Raw genomic sequence first — 14,615 nt, 5'->3', positions numbered from 1 at the left:
TGGCAAAGATACTTGAGTGATTTGCCATTTCCTTCTCTAGCTCATTTTACAGATGAGGAAACTGAGGCCAAAAGGGTTAAGTGACTTGCCCAGGGTTACACATCTAGTAAGTATCTGAGGCCAGATTTGAACTCAGGAAGATGAGCCTTCTGATTGCAAGCCCAGTGCTCTTTCCATTATGCCACCTAGCTGCCTCAACAAGAGGTGGGCCATAGTTTTATTCCACCACTATTTACCTGTCTGAGACAATTAAAATATAAGCATCTTGAAGACAAAGATTATGCTTTATTATTGTCTTATTGTTTTATCTTTATCTTTTATCTTTGGATCCCCAATACTTACGACAGTACCATAAATACAATAGACAATAAATGCTTGTTGAATTAAATTTAATTTAGGCACAGGTATGCCTGTAGACAGGGGAATGTACAAGGATAGAACTTGTGGAGAGTTTCTCCAATCCCATATTTCTAACATTCTATGATGCACCCATATCTGTTGGACTTCTGGCAAAAGTTCGATTGTAATAGAATATAAAGGAGAAGGGCACTTTCTGGTCTAGTTGAGAAGAAAGGTTGCCCGGATATTTATTTTGGACTAGATTTTTCTGATGCTCTTATTGCTTTGTTTTTGAAAGCCTACCTGTCTAGTAATAACTACAAACTGGATTCTCCCATTGACCAATTCCATTCAAAATTGGACACAGATGAAAAGAAGACTCAACTACAAGAACAGAGAGAAGGAGAGGAAAGAAAGATAGTTCACACAGACCCTTCTCTTTTTCTTCATTGTAATAGAAGTGGGTAGTTGACCAATCCAGAGAGAAATGCCAGAATCTTTTAAAGGGAGCATTTGTGAGATGAGAGGAAATGTTGCCAGCTTCAGCTATGCCAAAAATGTACATAGGTTTTTTCTTTATAACTCTGTGGGAAAGGAGAGAAAGAGATGAAAAATTAGAGAGCTGGGAACAAAAATGGCTAAATGTTTTCCTCCCAACTGTTTGTTATCTGATATGCTTCAGCATCTTAAAAAAAAATCTTTCCAGCCTCTTACAAATGAGTGAATTTTAAAATACTAACAGATTTAATGAACCAGAAATGTTATTGGTCAGTTACCTAAGTGAAGAGGCATGTCTCCCCCTCAAATTCTTGGACACAGATGATACAGCAACTAACAACATCATTTGATAACTAGTGAATCAAACTGTTAGTTTCCATAAACCTGTAGAATTGGGTCAGAGAGTGAAAGGATCTGTCAGTCTCTAGAAGGTTGGACTTGGCCCCTGTCTGACTAACAGAGCAAAGAATGAGATCAGCTGCCCTGAGTTGTGTCAGAGTATTGATCAGGTGACCAAAAATGAAAATTGAGAAAAGTGGATCTATCCATTTTGCTAATGCTGACAGAAAGCCCAAAATAGGACCTTCCATGCAAATAAATAAATAAAGCAAGGAAGATAAACTGAAACCAATAAGTAAAATATTGTAACATGTCTCCTTGTTCTACCCAGTCTCAAACAATTATTGACTCAGATGACTAGAAGGAAATTGAAGGGTCAAGGAAATCAATTCTGTCACTTATTTACTGTGAAATGTTGGCCCTTTCACTTGCTTTCTCTGCACTTCAGTAGAATGCCTACTATAATTAAGGAGGATGCCACTATTTTGGAAGACTTTGAATACTGTCATCATTTTGGGTCACCATATTTTTATTAGAAAGAACAGTGACAAATTGGGATGATTCCAGAAGAGGGTAAAGGGGATTGGAAGTTATGTCATAAGAGGACTACTAGAAGGAAATAGGATGATTTAGCCTAGAACAGAGAAGACTTATTAGAAACATTCTGTCTCCAGTTTAATTCAATTCAACAAATATTTATTAGCTGTCTATTCTGTAGGAGTCACTGGGAGTTGCAGGGAGAAGGGATACAAATACAAAAATGTAGTTATCCCTTTCCTTAAGGGGAGGGGAGACTATATATATACATATATATGTATATGCTTACACACCTATATGTATATGTGTGTATATATTAGGGGAAAGGAAGAATATATACAGACTATTTATAGGTGTATTTAAATAATATCATATATTTTAATAATTTTAATAATATATTTAAATATGTGTATTAACATTAAAATATATTTTAAAATCTATCATAAAATATATTTCTATAATATAATATAGAATATACCTTATATTACAGGCATATATATATATAACATAAGTATAAGTAAATTCCAGCATTTGAAGATCTGTCCTATGGAAGAGGAATTAGACTTTTCTGTCCAAAGAGCAATGGGTAGGAGTTACAGAAAGATAGAAACTCTCTAACTGATCAGGGCTTACTGGATTGCTAGACTGGATGAGCATAGGCTCATTGATCTAAAGGTAGAAGGGACCTCAGAGGCCATCTGCTCCAACTTCTTCATTTTACAGATGAGGAAATTGAGGCCCAAGGAGATTAAGTTTCTTGTCCAGGGTCATACAAGATAGCAAATTATCAGAAGTTGGATTTGGTCTTCTGACTCCAGAGATAGTAAGCATACTATTACACCACGTGGCTTCCTGATGCAAACTGTCCCTAAGCAGAACAAGGGACCTCTGAAGAACCATTTTGTCAGGATGTTGCAGAGGGAACTCCTGTTCAGACACCAGTTGGATTGGAGGTTCCCTACGATCCCTTCCAGCTTGGAGATTCTAGAATTCTGTATATGTCATGAGGGTTTATGAATGGATCCTTAGGTTCTGTCTTGGTGGGTTGGTTTTTTTTAATGGATATACACTGCATGATGATTAAGTGCATGAAAGCCACAATGAAGTCAGAAAAGACCCTGATCTTGACACTGTGACATTAGCAGACATGGCATCAGAGGTCTCCTCCAAGAAACGCAGATTTTTCAAGACAGTCTACTCTTCTAACTTCATTGGATTTTTAAAAAATCTTTTGATATTATGCAAGTCAACTCTCAGCCATCTAATGAAGTACCTACTTCATAAATTATCCAAGTGTTCCTTCCATCCCTGGGCTGTTCAGGGAGAATGTGTGTGTTTATGTGCATGGGTTTGATGAGGCATGTGTTTTCCCCTGCATTCCCCAAGCTGGAGAGATAGAGGTGGCAATTGGATCAGTGGCCATTCTGGATATTTCATGCCTCTTCTCCCTTCTGTTCATGACTGAGCAGTTGAGCATTTTTATACAGACTCTGTCTCTCAAGTTGCTTAAAGCACTTCATACATTTTTAAGCCCCATCCTGGAAGAGGGAGATGAGATTATCACACATCTTTGGGGATGGAGGAGAGGGACAAAGAACCAGAGGTTGAGAACCTTGTTCAGTGATTTGGGCTCATCAGTCTCCAACCACAAAGCAAGGACTTTGTACCTCTTCCACAATAAAAGAGTATTCTTTTTCCTCCTACACTTGGCAGCTAGCCTGCTTTGAATCAAGCTGGTGACCGGTGCTGAGGAGGGTACCGTGGGGATGTAGAACCCTTTCAACATTTTAGGGTGAACTTTGCTTCTTAATCAGCATGTTCTCTTCTTTTCTCTTCTTACTGTTCCCATCCCAGGGTGCTGGCTGTACTGCGCTGGTGGTAGCTGTGGTGGCCAGAAAGCTGGAACTTACCAAAGCCGAGAAGCACGTTCACAACTTCATGATGGACACTCAGCTCACAAAACGGGTAAAAAGTCCCTTATTCGCCTCTGAAATGGGGGGAAGTTAAAACCACTGAGGAACAATGCCTCCCTGCTCCAACTTTCCCAAGTCACATCTCAGGCCATTATGGCAATGTGTCTTCAAATGGAATCCAGCTTCAATGGGCCTCCCCTTCCCAATTCTTTAAAATGAAGAACTTCAATGCTTCAAGGACTTTTATCCCTTGATTTCTGCAGCACAGATCATGCTCTCTCTCATTCTTTATGGACATGCCTTTAAGGATTTGTTATGATAGAAAAATATGTCACCTTATGGCCAACCTGGTGATTAACTTTTCCCAAATTAACTGGGCTACCCCAGAAGGTATGCAATGCATTAATCAATCAATCCACAAATAATTATTAGGCACTTAACTATGTGCCATACTTTGTGCTAAGCATTAGGGCTACAAAGTGAAATGCAGGTCTCAGAATTAAGGGCAGAGGATTAACAGTGCTATCTTTTGTCAAGTTACAATGCCTCTCCTAGGACACCAAATAATTTTCCTGAAAATTAAATATATAAGCTATAATGGTGGGGTAGACATGTAATAAGGGTTAATAATATAATAGCTACTATTTAGATATTGCTGCAAGGTTTGCAAAGCACTTTACAAATATTGTTTCATTTGATCATCAATTCAATAACTCTAATCTCTGATATGTGCTATTATTATTTTATAACTGCCCTCCTCTAGCCCTGATAGGCTGGGACTACTGTCCCAAGGACAGAGATGTGATGTCTATACTACTGACAGCTAGCATTTATATGACATTAAAAAATTTGCAAAGCATTTTACATATGTTAACTTATTTGATCTTTACAACAATTCTGGGAGGTGGGTGCTATTTTTATCTCCATTTTACAGATGAGGAAACTGAGATTGAGAGAGGTTAAGTGACTTGCCCAGGGTACCAGTAGGTGTTTGAGGCAGGATTCAAACTTCCTGACTTAAGACTAGAGAGCTATTCACTCTGGCACTCCATTGCTCTGCAGATGAGGCAACAGTCCCAGAGAAAGGAAAAGACCAGCCTCATGCCCTTGCCACTACCCCTTGTTCCTCATTAGGAAGCATAGCAAAGGCTCTTTAAAATGTTACTGCAAATGTGCCTGATGCCTGTCTTCAAATAAGACTCATTAAGAGGCACAATTCCAGAAATACCCAAATTTCAAAACGATGGCTCATCAAAGCAACATCATCCAATTTTTTTTCCCTTTTGGTTTTTTTCCTAGTAACGGCTCTCCCTTGTACCTTTGTCAAAGTGGTTAAGTAGAATGACAAAACCGAAATTCTCATCTCCAAGTGAGCCGGCAGATCATTTAGCCACTGAAAGTGAAGCTCAACTCCAGCCCAAAATTGTCAAAAAAGAAAATGCTCATTTAGAACAGACAGAAATGAGTCTACCAGGATGACAACAGGCCAAATGATCAAGTCAGGAATTGTTTATTTAATGACACTTTTTATGACAAATTCTTTAGCACTGCTGTCTGAATGAAGGTCATGAATATGATTTCCTACTAGCTCATCCTATCCCTGCAGAATGAACCCCCTTTTGAATTCAGTAGCAACCAGTCTTCCTTATTTGTTACAGAGGGGGATTTATTCCTTAGCAGAATTTTTATTTAGTACTCTGAGAGGGAAATGAGAAAGCCAATGATTCATGTTACAGAGCAGTGGGAAAATGTGTTACAAACTGGGAAAGAGAGGGGAAATTGGGGGGGGGGGGGGAAAAGGAAGTAGGGGAAGAAATGAGAGGGGAAAGGGGGAAAGATAGGGAAAAAGAGAAAGAGAGAAGTGGAGCAGGTCAAGGGAGGTAGGAGAGAAGGAAAGAGGGAGAGGAAGAAAGGGAAATGGGAGAGGTAGAGAGGGAGAAAAGGGGAGAGGGAGAGAGAAGGAAAAAGGAGAGAAAAGGAAAATGGGGAAAGAACCAGGGAAGGGTAATGAGAAAGAGGGAGGAGAAAGAGGGAAAAAAGGAGAAAGGGGGGGAGGGGGAGAAGAACCAGAAGGACAGAGGGGGAAGGAGAAAAGGGGAGAGGGGCAGAAAGGATGAGAGAACACAAAAGGGGAAAAGGAGGTAAGCTTCCCAAGGCATCTCCAATTTCCATAAAGCAGTTTCTCAAGAGAATTTCTTACGGTGTTTGACTGCTTTGTTCTTAATTGTGTTTATTGAGCTTTATAGAGACAACATAGAGGTTAAAAGGAAAAGGTATGGAGCAATCTTCTTAGTCTGTTGATATAGCAACCGCTATACATACCATGTCATGGTGGTGGGTTAGCTGTTGTTCAGTTCAACAAAAGGAGATATTTTATGTGCATAAGTGGTTGTGTCCTTCATAGAAGGCTACAAAAGCTGTAACTATCTCTAAGGACTGTTGAACGTTTGAGTACAGAATCACACTACCTTTCCTCTTCTCCTCAATCTTCTATTCCACATGAATAAACCACACTCAGTAATTAAGGGAATCTGGGAAGATTATTTGTACCCAAATGGAAATATGCCTGCATCTATTATCCTGTAAAGTCCTTGGGCAAATCACTTTACTTCTCTGGGTCTCTGACTTTTTCCTGCGGGGGTGGAGGGTGGAGGAGATTTTGCCTCCAAACCTTCTCAGAAATAGCTATTTAAAATTCCCTAATCTGAGACTACCATACCAAGAAAAGGACCTCAGGAAATTGAGTGAATAGACTTTAAAAAAAATTTATTTACTTTTAAACTAAGGACACACTTGACATTTCCTCTTATTTCATGATCAGCCCTCCCTCAGTGAAGCAGACACCAGACTCCTGGAAAACGAAGTCAATTTCAGCCCCTTTGTGATCTAGAAATCTCAGTGTGTGCAGAGGAGCCAGTCATGAAAATTAAATAAATCTTCTGGAACATAATTATAAAAGGTTATGAAGTTCTGGTTAATTTTGAGCTTTTAAAATAACTCCCTAATATCCTCCTTCAAATCCAGTTACCTTCAGAAAGACAAGAAAAAAAACTCAAATCAGTCAATATTTATTGAAGTCCTTCTGTGTGCAAGGTGCCTTATGTAATCAAAGACGAGCCCCCTATGGGAGCTCCTAAAGTTGATGCCATAGTCATAGGATCATAGATTTTTTTTTAAGCACCAAAGATTTAGAGCTGGAACTTTAGAAATCACATAGCCCAACTCTCTCATTTTACAAATGAGGAAACGGAGAGCCAAAGAGACTGTGACTTGTCCAAGGTCATACTTGTGGCAAAGCTAACATTTTTCCTTCTAAAGAACTACATAGTAGAAAAGTTCAGTAGGTAGAAGCTTTCCAAATCAGGAAGCCCTGGGACTCGAGAAACCTCTTTTACATCACCTTTATTGAAAGAAAACCAAATTATTATTCTTGGCCTGCTGCTTTTCGAGTTTAATTTGACCTGTTCACAAATGAAGCCCACCTTTCTTTTTCAGAATTAATTCCTCAGTCTATTTCCCATTGAATTCAATTCTTTTCTAGTTTCTCTAAACTGCCCTTTGGGTCTAGATGGAATAATTCGCAAATCAAAGAAACCTCCAAAGTTTGTTATGTGATATATTCATAAGATCTCAGCAGATTCAGAGAGACCAGGAAAGAGGGAGAGAGGTGGATACAGGGGTAGGAGGAGAGAGAGATAGAGACAGAGAGAGACTGACAGAGAGACAGAGATGGAGAGAGGAGAGAGAGATAGAGACAGAGACACAGAGACAGACAGAGAGAGAGAGAACTACCTTATTTGGAAAGAAGTTATCATGATATAATCATAAACCTCTCAGGAAGTAGGTAAGTGAGAGACTTAACAGCAAATCGAAACAATCACTTGGAAATATATGAGGTAAATAAGTTCTTGTTTAAATACCGAAGTCAAACCATATGGGGAAAGGTGTTATAATTTATTAATCACAAAAATGTACTTCCACTGTGGTCACCCTGACTGATTTACTCCCCAACCTAACCTCGTTCTTCTCCTTCCATTTTTTCCTACCATGTTTCCCCGATAATAAGACACTGTCTTACTAATTTTTTTGGACAGAAAAACACCAGAGGGCTTATTTTCAGGGGAGGGCTTATTTTAATGAACATTGACAGCAATTTTAATAAACAGGTAAATGTGAACAAAAAAATGTAGCAATCTCAATAGGGCTTATTTTCGGGGGAGGGCTTATTTTAGAGGAATCTTACACAGTAAGGGGAGGGCTTATTTTCGGGATAGGTCTTATTATCGGGGAAACACGGGTATGATATAGTTTTGGACCTGTGTTCAAATCCCACCTCAGACACTTTTGAGTTATGTGGCACTGAACAAGTCCTCTTGTTCAGGAACCTCAACTTGCCTCAGTTTTCTCATCTATAGAATGAGAAAAATAACAGCACCTACTTTGCAGGGCTGTTGTGAAGATCAAAAGAAGTAATCCTTGTAACATGTTTTGCAGACCTTATAGTGCTATATAAATGCTAATTGTCATAATTGAGGCAGCTAGTGGTACAGTAGATAGCACTGAGCCTGGAATCAGGAAATTCTGAGTTAAAGTCCAGCCTCAGACCCTTAGTAGGGTTGTTGTGAGGATCAATTGAAATAATGCACATCATATAATAGGCATTATATAAATATTTATTCCTTTTCCTTGTAATGAGTGTTAGCGACTACTCTTTATTTATTAGCAGGAGGAAAATGAATAAGAATAAAGCCATGGATAGGCTAGATTGCGCAACTAGGTTGAACCTGAGTTCAAATGTGGCCACTTACTAATGGTGTGACCCTGGGCAAGTCACTTAACCCCAATTGCCTCAAAAAAAAAGAATAAAGCCATAAGTGGGGTGGGGTCATCAAGCTTTGCCCCATAGCACTAATACTGGGTGGGATTAGAGCTAGGGCTTTCATCTCTGGGCTTCATAATAATAATAGCTATCATTCATGTAGTGCTATAAGGTTCACAAAACCCTTCCCATCTGTTATCTCATTTGATCCTCACAATATCCTTGTGAAGTAGTATTTATTATTTTACAGATGAGGAAACTGAGGCTAAGAGAAGGCAAGTTGCTTGCCCAGGGTCAGCCACCTAGTAAGCAGGTAGGGCAAGATTTTTGAAGAACTTGGGTCTTTCTGACTCCAGCTCTAAGTACTCTATCCACTACCCCACCCAGCATCTAGTGGCACAACTGTTCCTTCTTGGAGACTCAGGTTGTGACTCCCAAGGACCTGTAACACTTCTCCCAGGGCTGCCTTCCTCCTCTCTCCCTGTCTCTCGGCTGAGGTTGTAGGATTGTGGACAATCAGCAACGCCCCAGGGCACAGGTCAAATTTTGGAGGAAATTGGCTGCCTCTTCTCTCCTGGTAGATGGCACAGTAGATAGAACACAGGGCTCATCTTCCTAAGATCAAATATGGTTTCAGACACTTACTGACTGTGTGACCTTGGGCAAGTCATTTCACTTTGTCTCAGTTTCCCCATCGACAAATGAACTGGACAAGGAAATGGCAAACCACTCCACTATATCTACCAAGAAAACCGAAAACAGGATCAAGAATTGGACGTGACTAAACAACTCTCCTGGAGCAACTCTACTTGAGATACATTGTCCTCTCTGCTCCCAAAAAGATGTGGGGAGGGGGGAACCACTTAATTTGTCCCAGACACAAGAATTTTTAATTATGGATCTGAATGAGAGAAATTCTTAAGTAGTCAGAGTTCTGATTTCAGAGTATTAAAAATGTTGCACAAGACCTTTAGGGACAGCTAGGTGGCACAGTGAATAGAGTGCTGGACCCAGAGTCTACATTCAAATCCAGCCGTAGACAATGACTAGCTATGTCTGACCAGCTGACCCTGGTCAAGTTACGTAACCTCTGTTTACCACAGTTTCCTCATCTATAAAATAGGGATAATAACAGTACCTACCTCCCAGGGTTGTGAAAATCAAATGAAATAATAATCATAAAGTGCTTAACACAATGCCTAGCATGTAGTGAGCTTTAGAGAAATACTAGATACTATTACTATTATCATTATTATTACATATTAGGCAAGGAGTTGAACTAGATGATATCGCAGAACCCCCGTTCAACTTTGACATTCTATGATTCTCTTCTAAATCTTTTAATTCTTCCTGAATCCTAGGGTCTGTCTTTACTAATGCACAAATTACCACACCAAGCAGCAAGGTCTGGAATGTCATCAGACCTTCCCACGCTAACGCTTCCATGTTACTGTCATTGTTAGTCTCATAATTATAACTTATTCCTAACCTCTGTGCTAGTATATAATATATATGCAAATGAGAAGCGGAGAGATTTTTGTCAAGAATTGTAAAAAGGACCTGAATTCCCCCTGATGCTCAATCACAGAACCCTAGAATCTGAGAACTGAAAGGGACCTCGGTGGGGTGGCTAGGTGGTGCAGTGAATAGAGCACTGGCCCTGGAGTCAGGAGGACTTGAGTTCAAACCCGGCCTCAGACATTTAACACTTACTAGCTGTGTGACCTTGGGCAAGTCACTTAACCCCAATTGCCCTTCCTTCCCCCCTCCAAAAAAGCAACAAAGAAAGAAAGGGACCTTGGCGGCTGAACCCATGTTCTTGTTGTTGAGTTGTTTCAGGCATGTCTGACTCTGTGACCCCATTTGGGGTTTTCTTGGCAGAGATACTACAGTGGTTTGCTATTTTCTTCTCCAGCTCATTTGACAGAGGAGGAAACTGAGACCAATAGGGTTAAGTGATTTGTCCAGTGTCACATAGTCAGTAAGTGTCTGAGGCCAGATTTGAACTCAGGAAGAGGTATCTTCTTGACTCCAGGTCTGTCATTCTATCCACTGCACCACATAGCTGCCCGAAATAAACCATAGGAGCCATTAAAAAAGGATATTTTCCCTTTTGAATTATTGAATAATTTCAAAACTTTCTAGTATTTTTATTTGGTAACTGACAACCTTTTTAGGGGAAGCATGAAATATTAGAAATAATCACAGAATAACAACTCATGTATATATTAAATCATGCGGAAGGTGGTGCCAATATTATTATCCTCATTTTATAGATATGGAAGCAGTCACAGCACTGAGTCTGACTTGCTGGAAGTTGGGGGTAGGATTTGAATTCAAGTCTTCAGAATCTAAAGTTAATGTTTTTTCTGATGAAGTGTCTCTATGTGAAATAAGAAACAAAAGTAAAGTTTACAAGGTTATACAGAACTTTTGCTAGAGGTTTATAGAGATCAGTACTAGTGGTGTGACTGGAACTAGGTCTCATTTCTTAGATGAGGAAACAGCTTAATGTAATGTACCCTAAATATGGAGTCAGAAAATATGGGGTGAATCTTGCCTCTGATATTTGGTAACTGTGACTTTATGTAAATAATTTCAATTCTCAGAGACTCAGTTTCTTCATCTGTAAAATGGGAGTAATGACATTTGCAGTATCAACTCTCAGTGTATGAGGGTGAGGGTGGGAAGAATAGCGATTTTTTTTAAGCTTTAAGACATTATAGAGCCAAAATTAAAGTGAAACATTTGGGGTTTGGGCATACCTAGGGTGCCCAAACTGAGACTGTCTCTACAGCACCATCTGGAGGTAGGTTTCCTTCCCTTGGTAGCTGCACACATCAGGTCACCTCAACATCAGCCAACCTTTTCAGCATCATAGAAACCCTGCAGTGTCCTGGGCAACAGTCTGCTTTTTCCCCCTAGAGTCCACACCCTTAGATGAGATTCCCCACCCTAGCTCCCCTCCTTAGCTCAGGCACAAAAATTCCTGGTTATAGCTCTAGCAATAGAAATTTATTCTTATTTGTCCCTTCTCCTTGAATGAGTAAGCCCTTTCTTTCAGATTCTCTCCTTCCTTTAGTCATCTCTCCCTAAGGTTTATAATTTTCTTGGTTTTTTTTTTACTCTCTCATGGAATTTTCCCAGAAGTCAACTTTCCCCTGGGAGACTCTAAATCCCCTTTGGGTTTCCTCTTCTCCCCAACCCCAACATTCCAGTTCTTTGAATGGGATTATAGATGGTAATTGGACCTCTTTGGCTCAGGAAGCGTTCATTTTCAATTCAGAGGGACCTCTAGACTGGCAGGTACCATGTTAAGCCTTCCTCCTAACTCTAGCACCAAATTCCTGCTTCACTTCTCTACTGGGACAGGTGTAAGTCCTATAATGACTGCTTATTCATTCTTCAGTTCAATTAAGCAAATTCTAATTAACCATCTACTATGTGCAGGGTGAGGCAGCAAGATGAGGCGGTGGATAGAGCAATGGGCCTGGAGTCAGGAAGACCTGAATTCTAATCTAGTCTCAAATAGCTGTATGACCCTGGGCAAGTCACTTAACCTCTGTTTGCCTCAGTTTACTCATTTGTAAAATGATCTAGAGAAGGAAATGGCAAATCATTTCAGTATCTCTGCCAGGAAAACCCCAAATGGGGTCACGAATAGTCAGACATGACTGAAACAACTGAACGAGAACAATAAATGTGCAGGGCCTTGTGCCCATAATAGGTTCTTCATTCCTATAGCTTTCCTAGGGTAGCAGAAAGAGAACCAGATCATAGTGTCAAAGTACAGAATCCCTAGGTCTTCCTAACTCCAAGACAAGCCCTGCATCCACTATACCATGCTGCCTCCAAAGTCACTTTACCTACCTAAGCCTCAGTTTCCTCCCCTGTAAAATGAGAGGTCTCTGAGAGCCAGTCCAGCTCCAAGTCCTATGAACCCAAGTACCCCCTCCCTTTCTCCCTTTGCATCCTCTGCCTAACAAGAGAATCCCTTCCCACAGCAGGATTCTACTGGGGCTTAAGCAAAATTGCCACATAATAGAGATGCTAATAATGGCCTCACTCCAGGTTCCACCAGCAGGACTCCTAGGAACTGCTCTTCAAAGGCCTTTCACAGCTGTTGGAGGGAATGAGCTGCTCAGCCACAGGATCTATAGCATCCCCCTTCATTTTCTCACCAGAGTTTATAGGTGCTGCGTAATGACAGAATGGCTGGTTCTAATATCATGCAAGCTACCAGGTACAGGTTTCACAAGAGCCAAGCAAGAAACCCACGTGATTCTTATTGTTCCTGTTAATAATAGCTCACCTCTCTGAAAGCTTTCAAGCTGACAGAGCACTTTCTCCACAACCCCATGAGCTATTATTACGATTTTACAGGTGAGAAAACTGAGGCCCAGTAATGTTGCAGCTTGCCCAGGATTACACAGCTAGTAAGCCTCAAAATGGGGACTCAGATCTGCTGCTTCTGCTTTCCCTTTCTAATACATGGAAATGCAAAATCTCAGAGTCAGAAGGAAGAACCTCAGAGGTCATCTGATCTAGCTCATAGCTCATAGCCAACAAGTGGTCATCCAGCCTCTCCTAGGGGCTGCCAGTGAGGAAGAACCCACTAACTTCCCGAGGCAGCCCATTCTGCTCTTGAATAGTTCTCAGTTGGTAAATTTTGCTTACACTGGGGGGGATAGGTGGTGCAGTGAATAGAGCACCAGCCCTGGAGTCAGGAGGACCTGAGTTCAGATCCAGCCTCAGACACTTAACACTTCCTAACCGTGTGATCTTGGGCAGGTCACTTAACCCCAATTGCTCTGCCCTCCTCCTTCCAAAAAAGCAAAAACGAAATAAAATTTAGCTTATATCAAGCCTATACACCCTGCCCTCCCCCCGCTCATGTTTCTCCCCTTCAGCCCTCAGGAGCCAGACAGAACAAACTTAATCCTTCTTCCAGTTCATAGCCCTTCAAGGCTCTTCCCTATGTCTTTAATTACTCTTTTTAGCCATTTGATAATTACAAAGTTTCCTTTCTGGGCAGTCAGGTGGTGCAGTGAGGAAGAGCTCCAGCTCCAGCCTCAGGAGACCTGGGATCGGTTCCGGCCTCAGATACTCGGCACCCACACAAAAATAACTAGCCGTGTAACCTTGAGCAAGTTACTTAACTCCAACTGCTTTAAAAAAAAAACAAAGTTTCCTTTATTCAGCTTTCTTCTAAATGACTTGGTAAGGTTATAACAACAATCACTGATTTATATGACAAAACTAGTAGTAGTAGTAGTAGTAGTAGTAGTAGTAGTAGTAGTAGTAGTAGTAGTGGTGGTGGTGGTGGTGGTGGTGGTGGTGGTGGTGGTGGTGGTGGAGGTAGTAGTAGTAGTAGCAGCAGCAGCAGCAGTAATGATATTACCACTGAAGGAAAAAGACACAAAAGAGTGATGGATTTGGAGCCAGACAACTAAAGTTCAGACTACCTGTGCCATCTACTACCTTTGTGACTTTGGGCAAGTCAGTTGCCTCTCTAGGTGGACCTGAGCTTCTTCAAATGGAAAGATTGGATCAGATAATATCTGAGGTCCTTTTCAGAAACCAGAACCTTATATAGCTTCTTGAAGTTTGTAAAGCACTTAAGATAGTTTATTTGAGGTTGTAATAATAATAATAATAGTTAATATCTTAAATAGGAAGAGAGAGAGAAAGAGACGAAAGAAAGAAAGAAAGAAAGAAAGAAAGAAAGAAAGAAAGAAAGAAAGAAAGAAAGAAAGAAAGAAAGAAAGAAAGGAGGGAGGGAGGAAGGGAGGGAGGGAGGGAGGGAGGAAAGAAAGGAAGGACTGAACAACAAAATCAGATATTACTATTGAGCATATAAATCAGGATTTGAACTTGGTTCTTCTGACAAGACCTTAAGATCGGTGTTCTTTCCCTTATCTCATACATGTTTCTTTGGGGAAAGAAATAAAAACACATCTTCATGTAAATATTTTGGAATCAGAAAAATTCTGAACTTAACACTGGAGGCTTCTTTTGTTGTTTAAGGCTAGTTTTCCATACAGATACTTAGAGGATCATGCTTAGCTGTTTCCCTCTCAACAGGTGTGTGTGTGTGTGTGTGTGTGTGTGTGTGTGTGTGTTTTAGGGAGGGTGGGGTCAGAAGTCCCGGGTTCAGTTTCATCTCGCCA

At 40.5% G+C, this 14,615-nt stretch overlaps 1 protein-coding gene across 3 annotated transcripts in view; it reads left to right on the top strand.

Annotated features, from left to right (window-relative positions):
* The window catches only part of KCNN3 (potassium calcium-activated channel subfamily N member 3), a 306,058-nt gene that overhangs the window by 266,740 nt on the left and 24,703 nt on the right, over nucleotides 1–14,615 (top strand). For all 3 annotated transcript variants that reach the window (XM_069078248.1, XM_069078250.1, XM_069078249.1), the window contains exon 5: nucleotides 3,568–3,678. In XM_069078248.1, coding sequence (XP_068934349.1) covers nucleotides 3,568–3,678 — 111 coding nt within the window. The remainder of the gene's footprint in view (nucleotides 1–3,567; nucleotides 3,679–14,615) is intronic.

This window comes from Petaurus breviceps, unplaced genomic scaffold, assembly GCF_028583685.1.
Source record: "Petaurus breviceps papuanus isolate PSGF00001 unplaced genomic scaffold, PetGlider_PUasm1.0 91023, whole genome shotgun sequence".
Classification (NCBI taxonomy): Eukaryota; Metazoa; Chordata; class Mammalia; order Diprotodontia; family Petauridae; genus Petaurus; species Petaurus breviceps.
Note: the sequence above shows the minus strand (reverse complement) of the source record. Positions and strands in the feature narration are given on the sequence as shown.